The sequence below is a fragment of the Mauremys reevesii genome, linkage group 2, assembly GCF_016161935.1.
Source record: "Mauremys reevesii isolate NIE-2019 linkage group 2, ASM1616193v1, whole genome shotgun sequence".
Taxonomy (NCBI): Eukaryota; Metazoa; Chordata; order Testudines; family Geoemydidae; genus Mauremys; species Mauremys reevesii.
In genome coordinates this window covers 9,221,088-9,236,133 of record NC_052624.1, presented here as the reverse complement: position 1 = coordinate 9,236,133, position 15,046 = coordinate 9,221,088, and the positions used below count along the sequence as shown (strand labels likewise).

The following is a 15,046-nucleotide window of genomic DNA, read 5'->3' as shown; positions in this document are numbered from 1 at the left end:
CAGTCTCAATTTCAAGAGACTTTTTTCATGGCAGGACAGTAGAACTAATTCCATAGTAGCTTTTCAGCAAACTTGGAGCAATACAATCTTTTGCTGCTTTTATGGTCAGTGTTGATGTTTTATACCACTAGAGGGTACTCTTTAATAGGTTATCACAAAGATCTGTATAATATTTGACAATGATTTAGTTTTTGTGGTTTTTATTTCACAAGCTATAAGAAGTCTATCAAGCAAATTTTGTTTTGCAAATTGTGCGTTTCACTATACTGTTCTACAAACATTATTTATGCTCTTTGGTTTATGAAATGCAGTTTCAGGTAGCTTGGAATATACAAAACGAAATATGAAAACTTCTTTTAAAAAACTTTTTGTGCCTTTGAACATATTAATGTGTGCCTAGATAAAGTAATGTTATAAGGCACCATAAGTTACCACTTCTTCTGAGCCCTAATTCTAAGAATACGTGTGACTGGCCTTTGCCTGAACAAGGAGATGGACTAGATTGGTGTTTCTCAACCTTTTTGATACCAGAAACCAGCTTGCTGCCTTCCTAAACTGTGTTGGAGAAATCTCAGAGACTGGCAAGGAGGCTTCCATGTACCGGTGCTGCTCCACAGACCGGTTGTTGAGAAACTCTGGACTAGATGACCTCTCGAGGTCTCTTCCAGCCCTACTGTTTCCATGATTCTTCCATTATTGTTAATGGAAGTTGTGAAGCTCTCTTTGCATAAAGAGAAAAGCTGTCTCAAAGCAGCTAAACAGGTGTTGCACTCAGTTTTTTGGGCCAGAGATTGTGATTTATAGCTGTACAACAGTTCGTGCAGTGGGGCCCCGATCTAGCTGAGGCCTCTAGGTGATAATGAAATATATATAACTTTTACAGCTTCAAATGTCTCTATCCTTGTACAAAGGGTGCTACCTTAAAAAAAAATTCCCATTGCTCCTGTGATACTCAAAATATTTATCTAAGGCATAAAGCAATTTAAGTGACTTGTTTCAAAACAGTTGTTATAGACAAGATAAAATATTTATTGTAGGTATAATTTGATCTTTATTTCTTAATTTCAAGCCACTATTAAGTGATTAGGATGTTTCATAAATTAGATATGGTGCAGTTATTTAATTTTAATTTCAGGTAAATTGTTCCTGTCACTGTTCTCTTTCCAACCACTTATTTTAATACTACATTTTCAGAACTTGCTCAGTTCTCAGTCTACTTCTTAAAATACATTTTCAGTGAAATGGTAAATAAAAATCATGCTTGCTTGTTTATAATGACAAAAAATTGGCAGAGTGAACACCATATATTTTGTAACAGCATATACTTATATTTTCTTCCAGTTGGTCGAATTATGTTTCAGCTGTTCTCAGATGTATGTCCAAAGACTTGCAAAAACTTTCTTTGCTTATGTTCAGGTAAGTAATTTTTTCCCATTATTATCAATCATTTATTGTTAATTATCATTACAGATTTTTCTTAGTATTAGCTATAGCACCATAATTGTTTTGGTAGTGTGTAATGTGCAGAATACCATGAACAAAGAGCACAATTCCAGCCCCCAAAATTTAAGAATCTAAATGCATACCATACAGAGAACAAACAGGGGTGAGTGGATATTATAGCTGGTAGGTTTTGTGGAACAAGTATGTTTTTAGAAGTTTCAACGACATTCAGAATACTAGGTTGGTAAGGGGGGATTGCAGGGGGGTTATTGCCTGGTGCTCGTTAGGGGAATAAAAGATTGTGAGGGTTTGGTACCAGAGAATGGATTGGGCACTATAGAAAGTTATGCATGGGTTTGACAGCTGAAAGTGGAGATCAGAGCACTCGCAATGTAGCAATTACCCACATTTATGTTATGGTGGGGGTGGCAGCATAGATGAATTACTCATTTTCAGTAACTCATTGTTTAGTTGAGACTGCATATACTCCTGCTCCAGCTTTTAAGGGTTTAAAAGCTAACTTGAGTGGAGCAATTGACATAAGGCGTATTCTAAAATCTTATCCAACTGTGTGAAATAGAGATATTTTTCACATACACTGCTATCTCGATATAACGCCACCCTATATAACACGAATTTGGATATAACACGGTAAAGCAGTGCTCCTGGGGGGTGGGGCTGCACACTCCGGTGGATCAAAGCAAGTTCAATATAACACGGTTTCACCTATAATGCGGTAAGATTTTTTGGCTCCCAAGGACAGCATTATATTGAGGTAGAGGTGTATTTAAATACATAAACCTACTAAGAAGATTTTAAGACAGTGTTTTATCATTAACTATCAGGTATTTTCCTTACTAACAGTATGCTTATCTATACGGCCTATTGGCTAAGTAAAGTGAGACCCTGGACTCAGCTCTGGGGCATGTCCTTCTGTGTATATGATGTGATGACTTTTGAACACCGCATCCAATCGATTCTAAAATTTCAGTGAATGTTGTAGGCATTAATGGGCAGAACTCTTGAGTTTGGTGAAAAGTGGAAAAGCCTGATTTCCTCTAGTCAGGCCCACCAGAATGCCCATATGGTGCTGCAGACAGAAATCTCTTTCACTCCCTGCTTCTTTTGTACACACATCACTGGCAGCAGCTTAATAGGCTGCTCTTTCTTGTTGGGTATACAGCTTGGCCTACATAAGCAGAACTGTCAGGATTTGTTGGGATTGTGTTTGTGATGGAGAACAAAGATTATCCAGTGGCAGCCAGGATGTTTGGGGTGGGAATGTATGTGAGAGTAAAAGGCAACATGGAGGTTACAAGTCTGGGTAGTGGGGACATGGGGGAGCATGAGGGGGTGAAAGTGTCAGGAACTGACTGTAATGACACTTAATTTCCTTTCACTCCTCTTGGCCCAAGGGCGCAGGAAGGTGAATTTCCTCAGCCCTATAAAGTGCTTTGAGGTTCTCACGGGGTGGAGATCTACAAGGTTAAGGGTAGGGCATTCGGGTTCAGGGATAGAGACTGTGTTCCTGCCCCTCCCACCACCTGCCTGTTGCATACAGTTCTGCTGACTCCTTAGCAATGACATGGCCTGAAGGGTTGTGGTGCTGCACAGCAGATCAATTTTGAAATATTAGGGAATGTTCTAGGCATCAGTGGGCATAACCCTGTTGATTTTGACCAAAGTCAATGAAAGCCCAATTTCCACTGCTGTGAAAAGAAAATCAGGCCCAGTGTATCCATTTGGTGCTGCAGACAGAGGAATCTCTCTGGTGCCCACTCCCAATGCATATACATATCACAGGAAAGCAGTGTCATATGCTGCTGTCTATTTGGATGTGCAGCTCGTCCTACGTAAGCAGTAAAGTGTGCAATCCTCTAGCATTTTATCCTCTCTTCTTCTGCTTTTCTGATTACTGTGCACTTAACTGCCCTTTTTTTTTTTTAACCAAGAAAAGTATTCATTTGGCCAACAGTGTAGAACTTTTCATTAAAACAATTGGATTCAGTTGCCTTTCTTTTTTGTTTTGGATTTAAATAGACAGCTGATTAGTTACTAGAGACATAGTGTCTTTTTGAAGACTTACTTGCTTCCATTAGGTAAATTCGTTTCAGAGCATGGAGTTGACCCCTAACCATGCACACCTACTCTGTTGACCAGGTTTTTTCCCTCAGTGGGACATCTTTGCACACTAGGGAACACTTTGCTCAATAGGGAAACTCCAGCACTGTTGTTAATATTAGAGGTTAGCACTTCCTCCAGAAATGCCAGTTATCTAGAAGTGTTAAATGCTTTAGAGGAGGACCAAAATCACCTATCCAAAGGTGGTGGGGAAATTGGAACATGGCCTTTAATTTTAATATTTGTCCATTACTTTTCACACTTTTTTTTGCCTTTGGTAGGGCATGATTATACTCTAATCTTTTACAATAAACCATGGATTAGAATAGTTTTCCTCCAAGAAAATTGTTTTCTTCAAAAATACCCATCGCTGTTCCTGTTGGGTTCATTCTTCCAGCCTATGGCCCGGTGGGGAACCGATAACAGCTTTAAAACTTTAATTTTTTGAGCCATCCATAGTGATGCCCCATATATTTCTCCCTCCAGTTCCTGTTGTTGTTGTTTGTTTTTTTTATTTAAATCATCATCATCATCATGTTTACTATGGTAGTGCATTGGGGCTAACTGAGAATAGGGACCCATTATGCTAGACACTGTACAAAGAGAATAAGGGGCAGTCCCTCCCTCGAATATCTTATAGTGAGACCAAACAAGACAGACAAAGAGTAAGTGAAAACAGATAAAATATACAAGGAGAGTGAGCAATACAATGGCTACTATCATCATATTTGTCTGCAATTTTTTTGTTTGGTGTTTAAATTCTTTGGGATTATGTTAGGAGATTAGGGGGTTGGAGACCATGAGGAAGGCAGTTGGGAGGGAACTGGAGCAAACAGGGAATCTGCACATGAAGAGAATGTTCAGAAAGAACCGCAGAAAACAGTTTGACATCAGTGTCCATGGGTCCCTGCTTTCTGAAGCTGCTGTTCAGGCTTCAGACTATAGCTGGATTCATCCTACAATTTCTTTCCCATGGGTCCTTGAGCCCCAAAAGGAGAGTTTTCCCTGCCCTGTTGTGGTTTTGCAGGGTGCTGGCAGGAGGCAGCATTTTACAGCAGGGGCCCAATGCAGCAGTACTTGCTTGAACTGCCTTCTGTAGCTGCTTTGCCTATCCTGCCTTTCTTCATTACAAAGGCAGTTCTGACCTCTCTGGAGATAGTTCCTGTCTGCAGCAGTGCTCATTGCTGCTGTCCTCCTGGGTCAGCCTCCTTAAAATACTCTTTTTGGTGCACTGTCTTTGCTGTGACCAGATGCTGTCTGCATTGTCATAGTATCTGGGGCTTCATCCCTTTTTCCTTATCTGTATGAGGCTGTCTTACATTTCCCGTTTTGATGGCTTCTCTTAAACTCCGAGTTTCCCAGAAAAAATATATCCCTGCTTAGGGGTTTGGGCAGTAATTTAACTTTTTTATTTTTTATGTTTCCTTTTACCAGGTGAAAAAGGAATTGGAAAAACAACTAGAAAAAAGCTGTGTTACAAAGGCTCTACTTTCCATCGTGTGGTTAAAAACTTCATGATTCAGGGTGGAGACTTCAGTGAAGGTAAAACAGATTTTTTTTTCTCTGTGCTAAGAGATTTAATTGCAGTTCTAATTTACAAAGTTAAAATTACTGCCAGAAAATTCCTTAAATGTGCTTATACTTTGTAGATATTAAAGCCAAATATTACATTATTTTTCATTCTTGTATATTATAATTAAGATTGCATTTAGAATTGCATTATGGAGTCTTTGGAATACCATAAGAATCCCCTTAGGTATTTTTTGATACTGAGGTTCTAAAATGTTCTTGTTAGATGTTAAAAATATATAGTTTTAAAACACAGATTTCCTTGCCTGAGTTGCTAACACTATCTTTTGTTGTTTGAAGAAAACACCTTAAGTCTAATTTACTTTAAATCTTTTCCTTGTTGTATTTTACACAGTGTGGGCAATGCTAGTAATGTTAACTCTGATTCTTTTGTGCTGGTACAATACTGCATTAAAGGGATGTAACTATGTGAATAAGTACAATGGAGATGGGTGCATTGAAAATACGTATTGGATGAGCCTCCAAATGCAAATTCAAAGCGTCAAGGACTTGTTCTGCTTCTTTTCCCCCAATATACACAGAACTTAGTGTCCCTCCCTCAGCCCTTCCCTAAAATGTTTGCCCTCCCCAAAGTGGATTTTTCTTTACCGCTGCACTCTTACTGGCCTTGCAGATTGAACTCTCTCAACTGGTAAAAGGCTGCCTCTGCAGGTACGTTGTACCAACAAAGAAGCTAGGGGACAGATATAGGGTGGGGTTGCTTTGAAAGAACTGGTAGCAACTTTTTCACTTCTATGGCATCTGACCCACAGCTGGATTTCTGTGGGCATGGAAAGCTGTCAACCTTGTTTGTTAGCTCTCTTCTCTGATACCTGCTGCTACTTTTTCCTGTTTCCTCCTGTTTGCAGATCAATATGTGCTAAGGGAGAGGAGCAGCCTTTGGAGCAGTGGTGTGCAACCTGCGGCCCACGGGCCGCACGCGGCCCAGCAGGGTAATCCGCTGGCGGGCCGCGAGACAGTTTTACATTGACCATCCGCAGGCATGGCCACTGGGAGCTGCAGGCGGCCATGTCCGTGGTGGTCAGTGTAAACAAACTGTCTCGCAGCCCACCAGCGGATAACTCTGACAGGCCACACGTTGCCCACCACTGCTTTGGAGCTTCACTTAAGTTTTTCCAGTTCCCTCCTTCCCCAGGGCAAGCTTTACTGGACTGTGAACTACATCACTGCTGCAAAGGTCTGAGCTGCAGACTCCATAGGGGCATATTTAAAGCCAAACAAAAATATTTCATGAAATTAAAAGAAACTTTTCATGTTAGACTTTAGAAAACTTTTGTACAAAATCTAAATGTTGGATATTTGATACTTGAGTGTATCCCTTTAGTTCATATTATTTACAAATAGTACCTTTTGAAAATAATTTGTCACTTACTATTCTAAAATTGTTTGTTTATAAAGCAAACTTAAAATCTTCTGATAAGGTTTAATGCATGCTTTTACTACATAGGTAATGGAAAAGGAGGTGAATCTATTTATGGTGGATATTTTAAAGGTAAGGGCTAATATGTCTTTATGGTCTTTTGCTTCATTTCTGAGATAAAAGAAGTTTTGAATCCCAAGATATTTAATGTGGAAAGGTCTACTTATAGGTCACCTTTTGCATGAAACTAATGTTGCATGACAGTTATTTTTATATGCATGGATTTCAGATACATTAATTGAGATATTTAATGTTAACTGACAAAATTAATTAAGGCTAACTTTACTGGTTAAACATGACTTTCAGCATGGAGGTTAGGCAACTTTATTCATGAAAACTCCTATCTTCCTGCCTAAAACTGTCAACATATTCTTTTGTTTATAGAGAATGTGGTCTTTTGCAAAATGAAAAGGTAAGAGACACAAGCTCAGTAACACAAATTCAAACTCTGTTCCCTTGCACCCTCCCTAGTAAATATGTGGACAACTGATAATGTATCAGTTTGTGGATGGATATCTGTATTGCTTGGAGACATGGAGAATTCTGTATCTAACTTTTTTGAGGGAAAATTAATTATTTGGAGAATAAATACTTGGAATTATTCCCAGTTCAAAACAGTTCTTGTTTCTTTAAAAATACTGTCCATTTTTTCCCTCTGAGGTTTGTATATTTACTGTTGGTTTCTAAAAATATGTGGCTGTATTTATACTCCGTGCAAGTTATTTATTTGCTTGCATAGAGTAGATAAATGTACACCATTCACCTTCTTTCTAAAGCTTTTTTGGGAAGAGAGAGGTCTGAGAGTTTGTAATGGTAATCAGTGCTTTTAGGAGGCAAGGTACAGTATAATTTTTAAATGTAAAAAATGGGAAGTTATTGTGCTATTCCAGTCTTGACACAAGCCTGTACATAAGCTGTTGGGTGTTTCATGTATTGTGTGCTGTGAGCAATTCTTTGTAGTTAGGTGCATGCTGTGAAGTTTCTTTACTATGTTATAAGGAAGCATAGTTAGATGTCAGAATATTACAGCTGTTAATCAGAAGCAGCTATATAACAGCTCCCTACTTTAAAAATTCAGCTCTTGTTTCTAAAGAATACACTTGGATTGGTAAGTGCTAAAAATCTGGTACTGTATATTTGTCTGCACTTTTAAACATTAATGATACAGCCTTAAGTCTAATATGATTTTGTCTGTGGTAAATTAGTTGTGTACTTATTTCATTTTGCTGATTGAAAATATTTTAACTGCACAACTATGGATCCTCTTTACTTAGTTCATAGGATTAAATAATACATTCTTATTTTTCAACCTCTAATCTGTCTTTTACAGTTGGGTTGAAGAGGAGGACGTGTTTTACTCCTCTCATGCAAGTGTCACTATTAAATTAATTTCCTTTTGGATTTTGAAACTTCAAGTTTGGGTTCCGTAGATTGATGTAGTGCACTAGTTAACACCCTGGCAGGGAAAAAGTTGTTTACTGTGTCTTCCTATCTAAGTTATACTCAACATGATGTGTAAATGATAGCATTGAATATGTTCAGCCATGTTTTAGGATGGGAGAGGGAGAGTCTGTTATTAAAGTGGCTTTCTTTCAGGAGACATTGTTGGGTTTAAGTTGTTGGAAGCGTATGATGAATTCAAGTTGTTTTGAAGATAATAACAAAACATTTTAAATACATTTATTCTTAACAATATGTTTCAGATTGTTTCTAAAGCAGTTGTGACTTTATTTAAAAAAAAAAAGAAAAGAAAAAAGAAAATTCCTGTGTTCTTTACTTGGTATTTGACTTAACAAATATAAATCTGTCTCCGCCCTTAATTTTTGAGAGATTTTGCATAGATTTCTTTTTTTTTTAAGTGTTCAAGTTTCCTTAGTGAGCAGAAGAAGAATTTCTGGTTGTACTGTCCATGTGCTGCTAAGAAAATTATACTTGTATTCATTTATGGGGGAAACTAACATGTTGTTTTTTTTCTTCAAACAGATGAAAACTTTGTTCTCAAACATGACAGAGCATTCCTTTTGTCAATGGCAAATCGAGGCAAACATACCAATGGTTCCCAATTTTTCATGTGAGTAGATGTAATTTGAGAGCTGAGCTTTTCTTAAACAGAGAAGCGCTGTTCATGAGAAAGATGGTATTGCTAAATTAAATATATATGGATGTTTGACTAGAATCCAGTGGGTACCTGCTATCTCTGAGCTATTGTAATTAGGAACATTAAATACAATAGTCTCAATTTATTTGTGTTTTCCTGGAGCACAAGAATTGATCATATATGAATGTTACTTGTTTATCGCTTCTTTTTTCTAAAATTACATTGGCCTAGGCTTTTGTGTTCATTGGTGTCCCTGGGGTAGATTGTTTTTTGCTTTGTGTTCTTCAATATCAGGCACATGAAATAAATTATAATTGAGCATCTGTAGACTCCAAACTTCAAAATTTTATGTGGAAAAGGACAAGATGTCTAATATATAGACAGTTTAAGTGTCAACAGTTGCACGTGTTTTCAAAATGTGGTCTGTTTTTGTGGGGTATTCTTACTTACTATTCAAGTCTATCCCTGAAGTGCCTTCCTTCTCTGTTGCTGCACAGTACTGTACGTATCTGTGTACAAATGGCTTTTCTGCCAACACTGGTTAAACTGGATTTAAATTAAGGGTGTTTGTTGAAGGAACTGTAGAAGAGCCCTTCTCATACAGTTCTTATTTCTGTTATAAAACACTCCAGTTTATAAGCATATTTCTGTTACAATATGCAAGTTACTTGACTAAAGTACAGCTCTAACAGGAATAACTGTTCTGTACTGAAAGAAATAACTCACGTTTTGGCTGACATCAAATTTTAGGCTCACTAATGTCTCTCTTTAAAATTTACTAATGTTTGACTATGCATCTACTTCACTATCTTTTAAAAATTGTCCTCTGTTCTAACATTTCACAGTGCATATCTGAAAAAGATCTGGTTTCTAACTTTTGGGTTTATGTTGGGGAGGAGGCTTTCATTGTGAAGTATCTTTCCATTGTTATTCTTCAGAAATTAAATAATAATATAGTTTGTTACATTAAAACTTTGTTTACTTTGCCATCTTTCTTGATGGATAAGAATGAATGGCGCTTCACTGTCTGCAATAAAGGGAGTAAATTGTCCAAAAGGATGCTCATTTTCTTTGCCTGAAAAGAGGTCTTCAGCGTAATCCAATAAGGTTCAGATAAGAGACATTTTTAGGTCACTTCCTAAAGAATGTCCTAAAAATGGAAAACAAATAGAAGCACAAGAGGCAATCTTTGGAAATTGATTTACTTCTGATTTGACACTCAGAAACCCTCTGCTCCCCAAAAAGCTGAAGGTTTGTGGTGCCACCTGCTGTTATCTCTGTCAGTTTGGCTGGAAGACGGCTGTGTATTACTGAGTACAGTACACTTTATACGTTAAGCTGTGTGTATATATAACACATGTTACATATATATAAAATTACATAACTTATAAATAAGTATTTAAAACAGATTAGTTCACTATGATCTTTTAAGTGTAATATATAGTGACTTGCTTTTTGATTCTCAAGTCGTAATTTTCCATTTTTGAGTTTATCTGAACTGTAAACTTGAAAATTTAATGAGCTACATCAATCAAGAAGCTACCATCTGAGGGCTCTAAAGTTTCTTTTATCTTTCCCATATTATATTTAGATATGTGTATCCAAATTTTTTAAATAGACAAGCTGAGTGTGTGGTGTGTTTAGGTTAATTTTTTTTAAATAAAAAAGCACATTAAGGTAACATTAAATACAAAATTTAAATTATTTGATTTAATCACGGAAAGATAAATATTGAAAGAAACATTTCTATTATACTTTTCAAACATGAAATGTTTTTAAAAGCACGTGTATTTTAAAAACTGCATTAATTGATACCACTTCTGTTTATCTCTCAAAGAAAAAGTTTTACAAGTTAAGCATGAATCCCGCAACTGATAGCTCACAGGGCGGGACTGCTGCAACCATACAAGTTACATTGAAATGCTGCAGAGGTGCAGCAGTATGGCTATGCACGATCAGTTCCAGAGGTGGGGTCTTCTTTAGTAATTTGATTTGTGGTTGGGCAAGGATGGGTCATGAGAGACCACAAAATACAACCATGGCTTTCTTTTCATGCAGACTTTCCTTTATGGGTATAAATTCACAAATCATAGCAACTGCTCATAAGAGAGCTTCTAATATGCACAGTTTCAGGTTTAGATTGCTCTTAAAAATAATTGTTTCCAGATTTCACTCCCAATGATTTCATCGTTTAAAAGGTAAAAATGTAATATATGAAAGTAGTAGTTCTTACTCAACGAAGTTACCTCTACTTACAATATTCCTCCAAGCTGAATGCCATTAAGTTTGTATAACCTGATTTACCCTCATTAAAGTATAAAGTTCTTGAAACCCAAAATAGTCCTTTCCTGGCCCTCATCCTTTAAGCTGTTTGAGAGGCAAAATTAATATAATCTTAATATTTCATATTAAATAGAATGTTCATTTAAAAATATATAATTCTATTTATATAGCTAAAAAGATTATTGGGTAGGTTTTAAAGGACATTTTCAGACTTGAAATAAAACACAGTCATAGCTTTTTGAAATGGTACATCCAATTTGTTGGATTTATAGAAGGAGTTATGTCAATTCTTCCTTAATTTTGTTTTCAGTCCTGCACATACAGGATTTGTGCATGATTGGATAGCATATTCTGATATTGCACATATTTGTATTGGTGTCAAGAGCTTTATATTTGTCCACAGGGTGGATTTGATTTATTTAAATAATAATTTAAATCACTAGTCAGGAAGACTCGATTTAATCATGGTTTTCTACATAAAAGTGCATTCTTGTTGGTTGTTATAACCTTAATACATATTCTTCACAACTCAGCGATAGAAGCAGGTTTCATTTTTAGAAGGTACACACTATACCAGTGGTTCTCAAACTTTTGTACTGGTGACCCCTTTCACATAGCAAGCCTCTGAGTGTGGACCCCCCCCCCCGTATAAATTAAAAGCATGTTTTTATATATTTAATACCATTATAAATGCTAGAGGCAAAGCGGGGCTTGAGGTGGAATCTGACAGCTCGTGACCCCCCCCACCCCAATGTAATAACCTTGCGACCCCCTGAGGGGTCCTGACCCCCCAGTTCGAGAACCCCTGCACTATAAATTTTTAAACAGTGATTTATTTTGAAAACTTTTCAGATTAGTTTTACAGCTATATCAGAAAATGAATGATTGGTTATTTCATTTACCAAGCAGATATTTATGAAGTCATTGGGAGGTGAACTATCTTCAATTCAACAGGTTAATCATTAATATTTGGAGGATTTTCTTGTCATGCTGTATTAGGAGGAGAACATCGCCAGACAGACACTTGAATTGTTTTATTTAACTAAAACAACGTTAAGTATTCTGGATTTTTTTCTTCAACAGCAAACATATAATATTTTAACAAAACAAGTATATGTCCCTCGCTTCTCACATTTATCTCCAGGCCTCTTTTCCTTGTACTGATCTATTCTGCTCCCAACAATCTTCTATTCATTTAACTTTTTGAAACTTTGCACTTTTAGAGAGAGGTAAGGGATTGACTCTATGTACACAAATTTGCAGAGTTGAGGTCTGTTATTTCTCACCTCTATATATTATTTATTTATTTTAAAACATTTTTACTGTTAACAAGCATGTTACCTCTGGAGACACAAATAGACAGTTTGAGAACTGCAAAACTAAGCATCTCTGATGGTATCTTCTAGACTCAGCACTGAGTCCCATTGGGTAAATAGAAAGATTAACCTAAATAATCTATGCAGAAGCCTGTGGAGCCACATAATATTGGGTTCCTAATCCATGAACTCTTGGAACTCATTTACAAAACTCTTCTTAAACATTACATGAATATATTGTCTCATACTATAGAATTAGAATTTATAATCCCTATTCCATGAGGAGATATCTTTGAGTTATAATGTATCTTAATTAAAACTATCTTTAGATAGGTTTTTTCCTCAAAAAGCATTTTATAAAAAAAATTCCGATTTAAATTTTAAAAAATTCTTTTTATTTTTAATTTTTATCCACCCTGTTTCTCCATACAAACTGAGGCCCAGTCTGGCAAGTGTTTATGCATTTGCTGAACTCTAAAACCATGGATTAGTTCTTGGAATTAAGCATAAGTGTTTGCAGGACTGAAGCCTAAGTAGAAATAAAGGATTGCACAACTTTAAAGACATGGTTGTTCAAAATGACTTATTTGTTGGCCTCATTTTAAGAGGGCCTTTCCTCTTATCAGGCATTAGTGCTGTTTGGTATAACTGTGGACTTTTCAATATCCTATTAGGCTGTGAATATTCTCTTGGCTTGTAGACTGGATTAATGCACAGTTGCTACTGTCTAGCATGATGCTCCATCAAATGCCCAATGAAAAACAAATTAAGTTTAAATTATTACATTGTGAGTTACTTGAAATTGATTATACTGGACACCAATGCTCTGATCTTATAACCAGAGAATTTTACTTATTTCAGACCACTTCAGTTGCAGTTCATTGATAGGAATGTCATGGGTGTGAATGAGTAGGGCAGAGGAACTGGTCTTTTATCAAGCACTGGTAGAGAAGTTTAAATGGAAAAGACTGAAGAAATAGGTTAGGGGGAAAAATTAAAGATCAATTTGAGAGAAGAACAAACAAGGCAAAAAAAAAACCTTTAGTAGAGAATAAGACATGGTCACAGAAACGTAATGAAGTGTGCTCTGTGTCACAAGTGGTACATAAAAGGTTTTTATTGTTAGACTATTTTCTGCCATTTAACTTTTGTAGGAGTTATTCTGTTCACCAGTGTTATTGAAGCACATTATTGCTTAATTAAGTAGATGTTCAAGAAGTCTACTTTCTATACCATTTGATTTTAAATATTCAAGGTTTTAGTCCTAATATTTCATGAGAATATGCTTCAGGTTCTTAGATTTGGCTGTTACATGTTGAAAACAAATTATAAAGCAATAGTGTAAAGCTAAAAATTACCCATTGATATTTTTCTCATAAAGGACCACTTCAGTTTTTTATATTAACCACTTTCAGATAATTCAAAGTTCTCGGAGAACACCCTTTAAATATAGTGTATATACTCTATCATAAGCCGGTTCGTTTATAAGCCGACCCCCCAAGATGGATAAGTAAAAATGGAAAATTTTTATGACCCGTTCATTAGCTGACCCTGTAATTCAGGGGTCAGCAAACTTTGGCTTCTGGGCCATGAGGATAAGCCGCTGGCGGGCCGAGATGGTTTGTTTACCTCGAGCGTCCGCAGGCACAAAGGTGAACCTAAGTAAACAAAGTGTCCCAGTGCGCCAGCTGCTTACCCTGACGGGCCAGGACAGCAACTGGTGGGGAAATTTTTTGGGAGGGGAGAAGATGGTGGTCAGGGAAGTATCCCCTGTGACCACCCCCACATGACCCCACCCCTAGCCTGGGACCCCCACACTCTCCCCATCCCATCCCTTCCCACCTTATCTGGGGAAGGCCAGGGGAGGATGTCTCTGGCCTGGTTGGAGCTGCTCCGGCAGGCTGTGCAGCGTGGCCGCAGCCTGCTCCGGTGGGCCAGGCTGGGCAGCACGGCCGCAGCGTGTTCCGCTGGGCTGGGCTGGGTGGCACGGCTGCAGCGTGCTTCAGTGCCCGAGCAGCACGGCCACAGCCTGCTCTTGGGGGGCAGGGCCAAGCGGCATGGCTGCAGCCTGCCAGCCCCAGAGCTGCAGCTGCTTCGGAGGCTCGGGGGAGAGCAGCGTGGCCAGAAGCGGAGAGACTCTGGCCCTGCTTCTTCCCTTCTGGCTGTGCTGCCTCTCCTTGCTCCCTCTCTTGGGGGGAGGGGCTGTGTCCCACCTCTCCCTCTCTATACCCGTTCATAAGCCGACCCCCTTCTCCAGTGCTTCCCTTTTTTACTAAAAAAAATTGGCTTATGAAAAAAAAAAGTCAGTATGTCCTGACTTTTTTAAAACCTTGAAAAACTAACAAAAACCATTTTCCTGATCCCATGCTGATATTCAGAAGTGTTTTTTGGATGGGACAGAAATCAGTAGTGGATATACTAGGTTTACCCTTCTTTCTCCTCACTGCCCAGTGCCTGCTCAGTTTTAGCTTTGCTGTTGCTGTTACTCGTAAATATCTTCTTGCAACCTCTGGGGAAGAACATGTGTGAGTCATCCTAGAGTGGTGCATGAGCATAATATGGTAATAATTATACTAGTAATACATGAGACTACAAGTGTAACTGACCATCAACAAAACAGTGAAACTGAGTAAATACAAAATGTTATGACATTCACAAAGGCTCTGATCCTGCAAACACTTGTTGGCAGCATTACTTTTCACACACACACAGTTAGGGGGAGAGGGGGGAGTTCAAGAATCCAAAGACAGACCTCATTGATTTCAGTGGGACTAC

General features: G+C 37.7%; 1 protein-coding gene across 9 annotated transcripts in view; it reads left to right on the top strand.

The window, feature by feature from the left end:
* Positions 1-15,046, top strand: part of NKTR (natural killer cell triggering receptor) — a 69,312-nt gene that overhangs the window by 15,687 nt on the left and 38,579 nt on the right. For 8 of the 9 annotated variants that reach the window (XM_039523413.1, XM_039523409.1, XM_039523412.1 and 5 more), the window contains exons 3-6: positions 1,342-1,416; positions 4,999-5,106; positions 6,602-6,646; positions 8,558-8,645. In XM_039523413.1, coding sequence (XP_039379347.1) covers positions 1,342-1,416; positions 4,999-5,106; positions 6,602-6,646; positions 8,558-8,645 — 316 coding nt within the window. Of the gene's footprint in view, positions 1-1,341; positions 1,417-4,998; positions 5,107-6,601; positions 6,647-6,958; positions 6,987-8,557; positions 8,646-15,046 lie in introns of those variants that run through there. The other variant, XM_039523415.1, reaches the window with a different exon arrangement.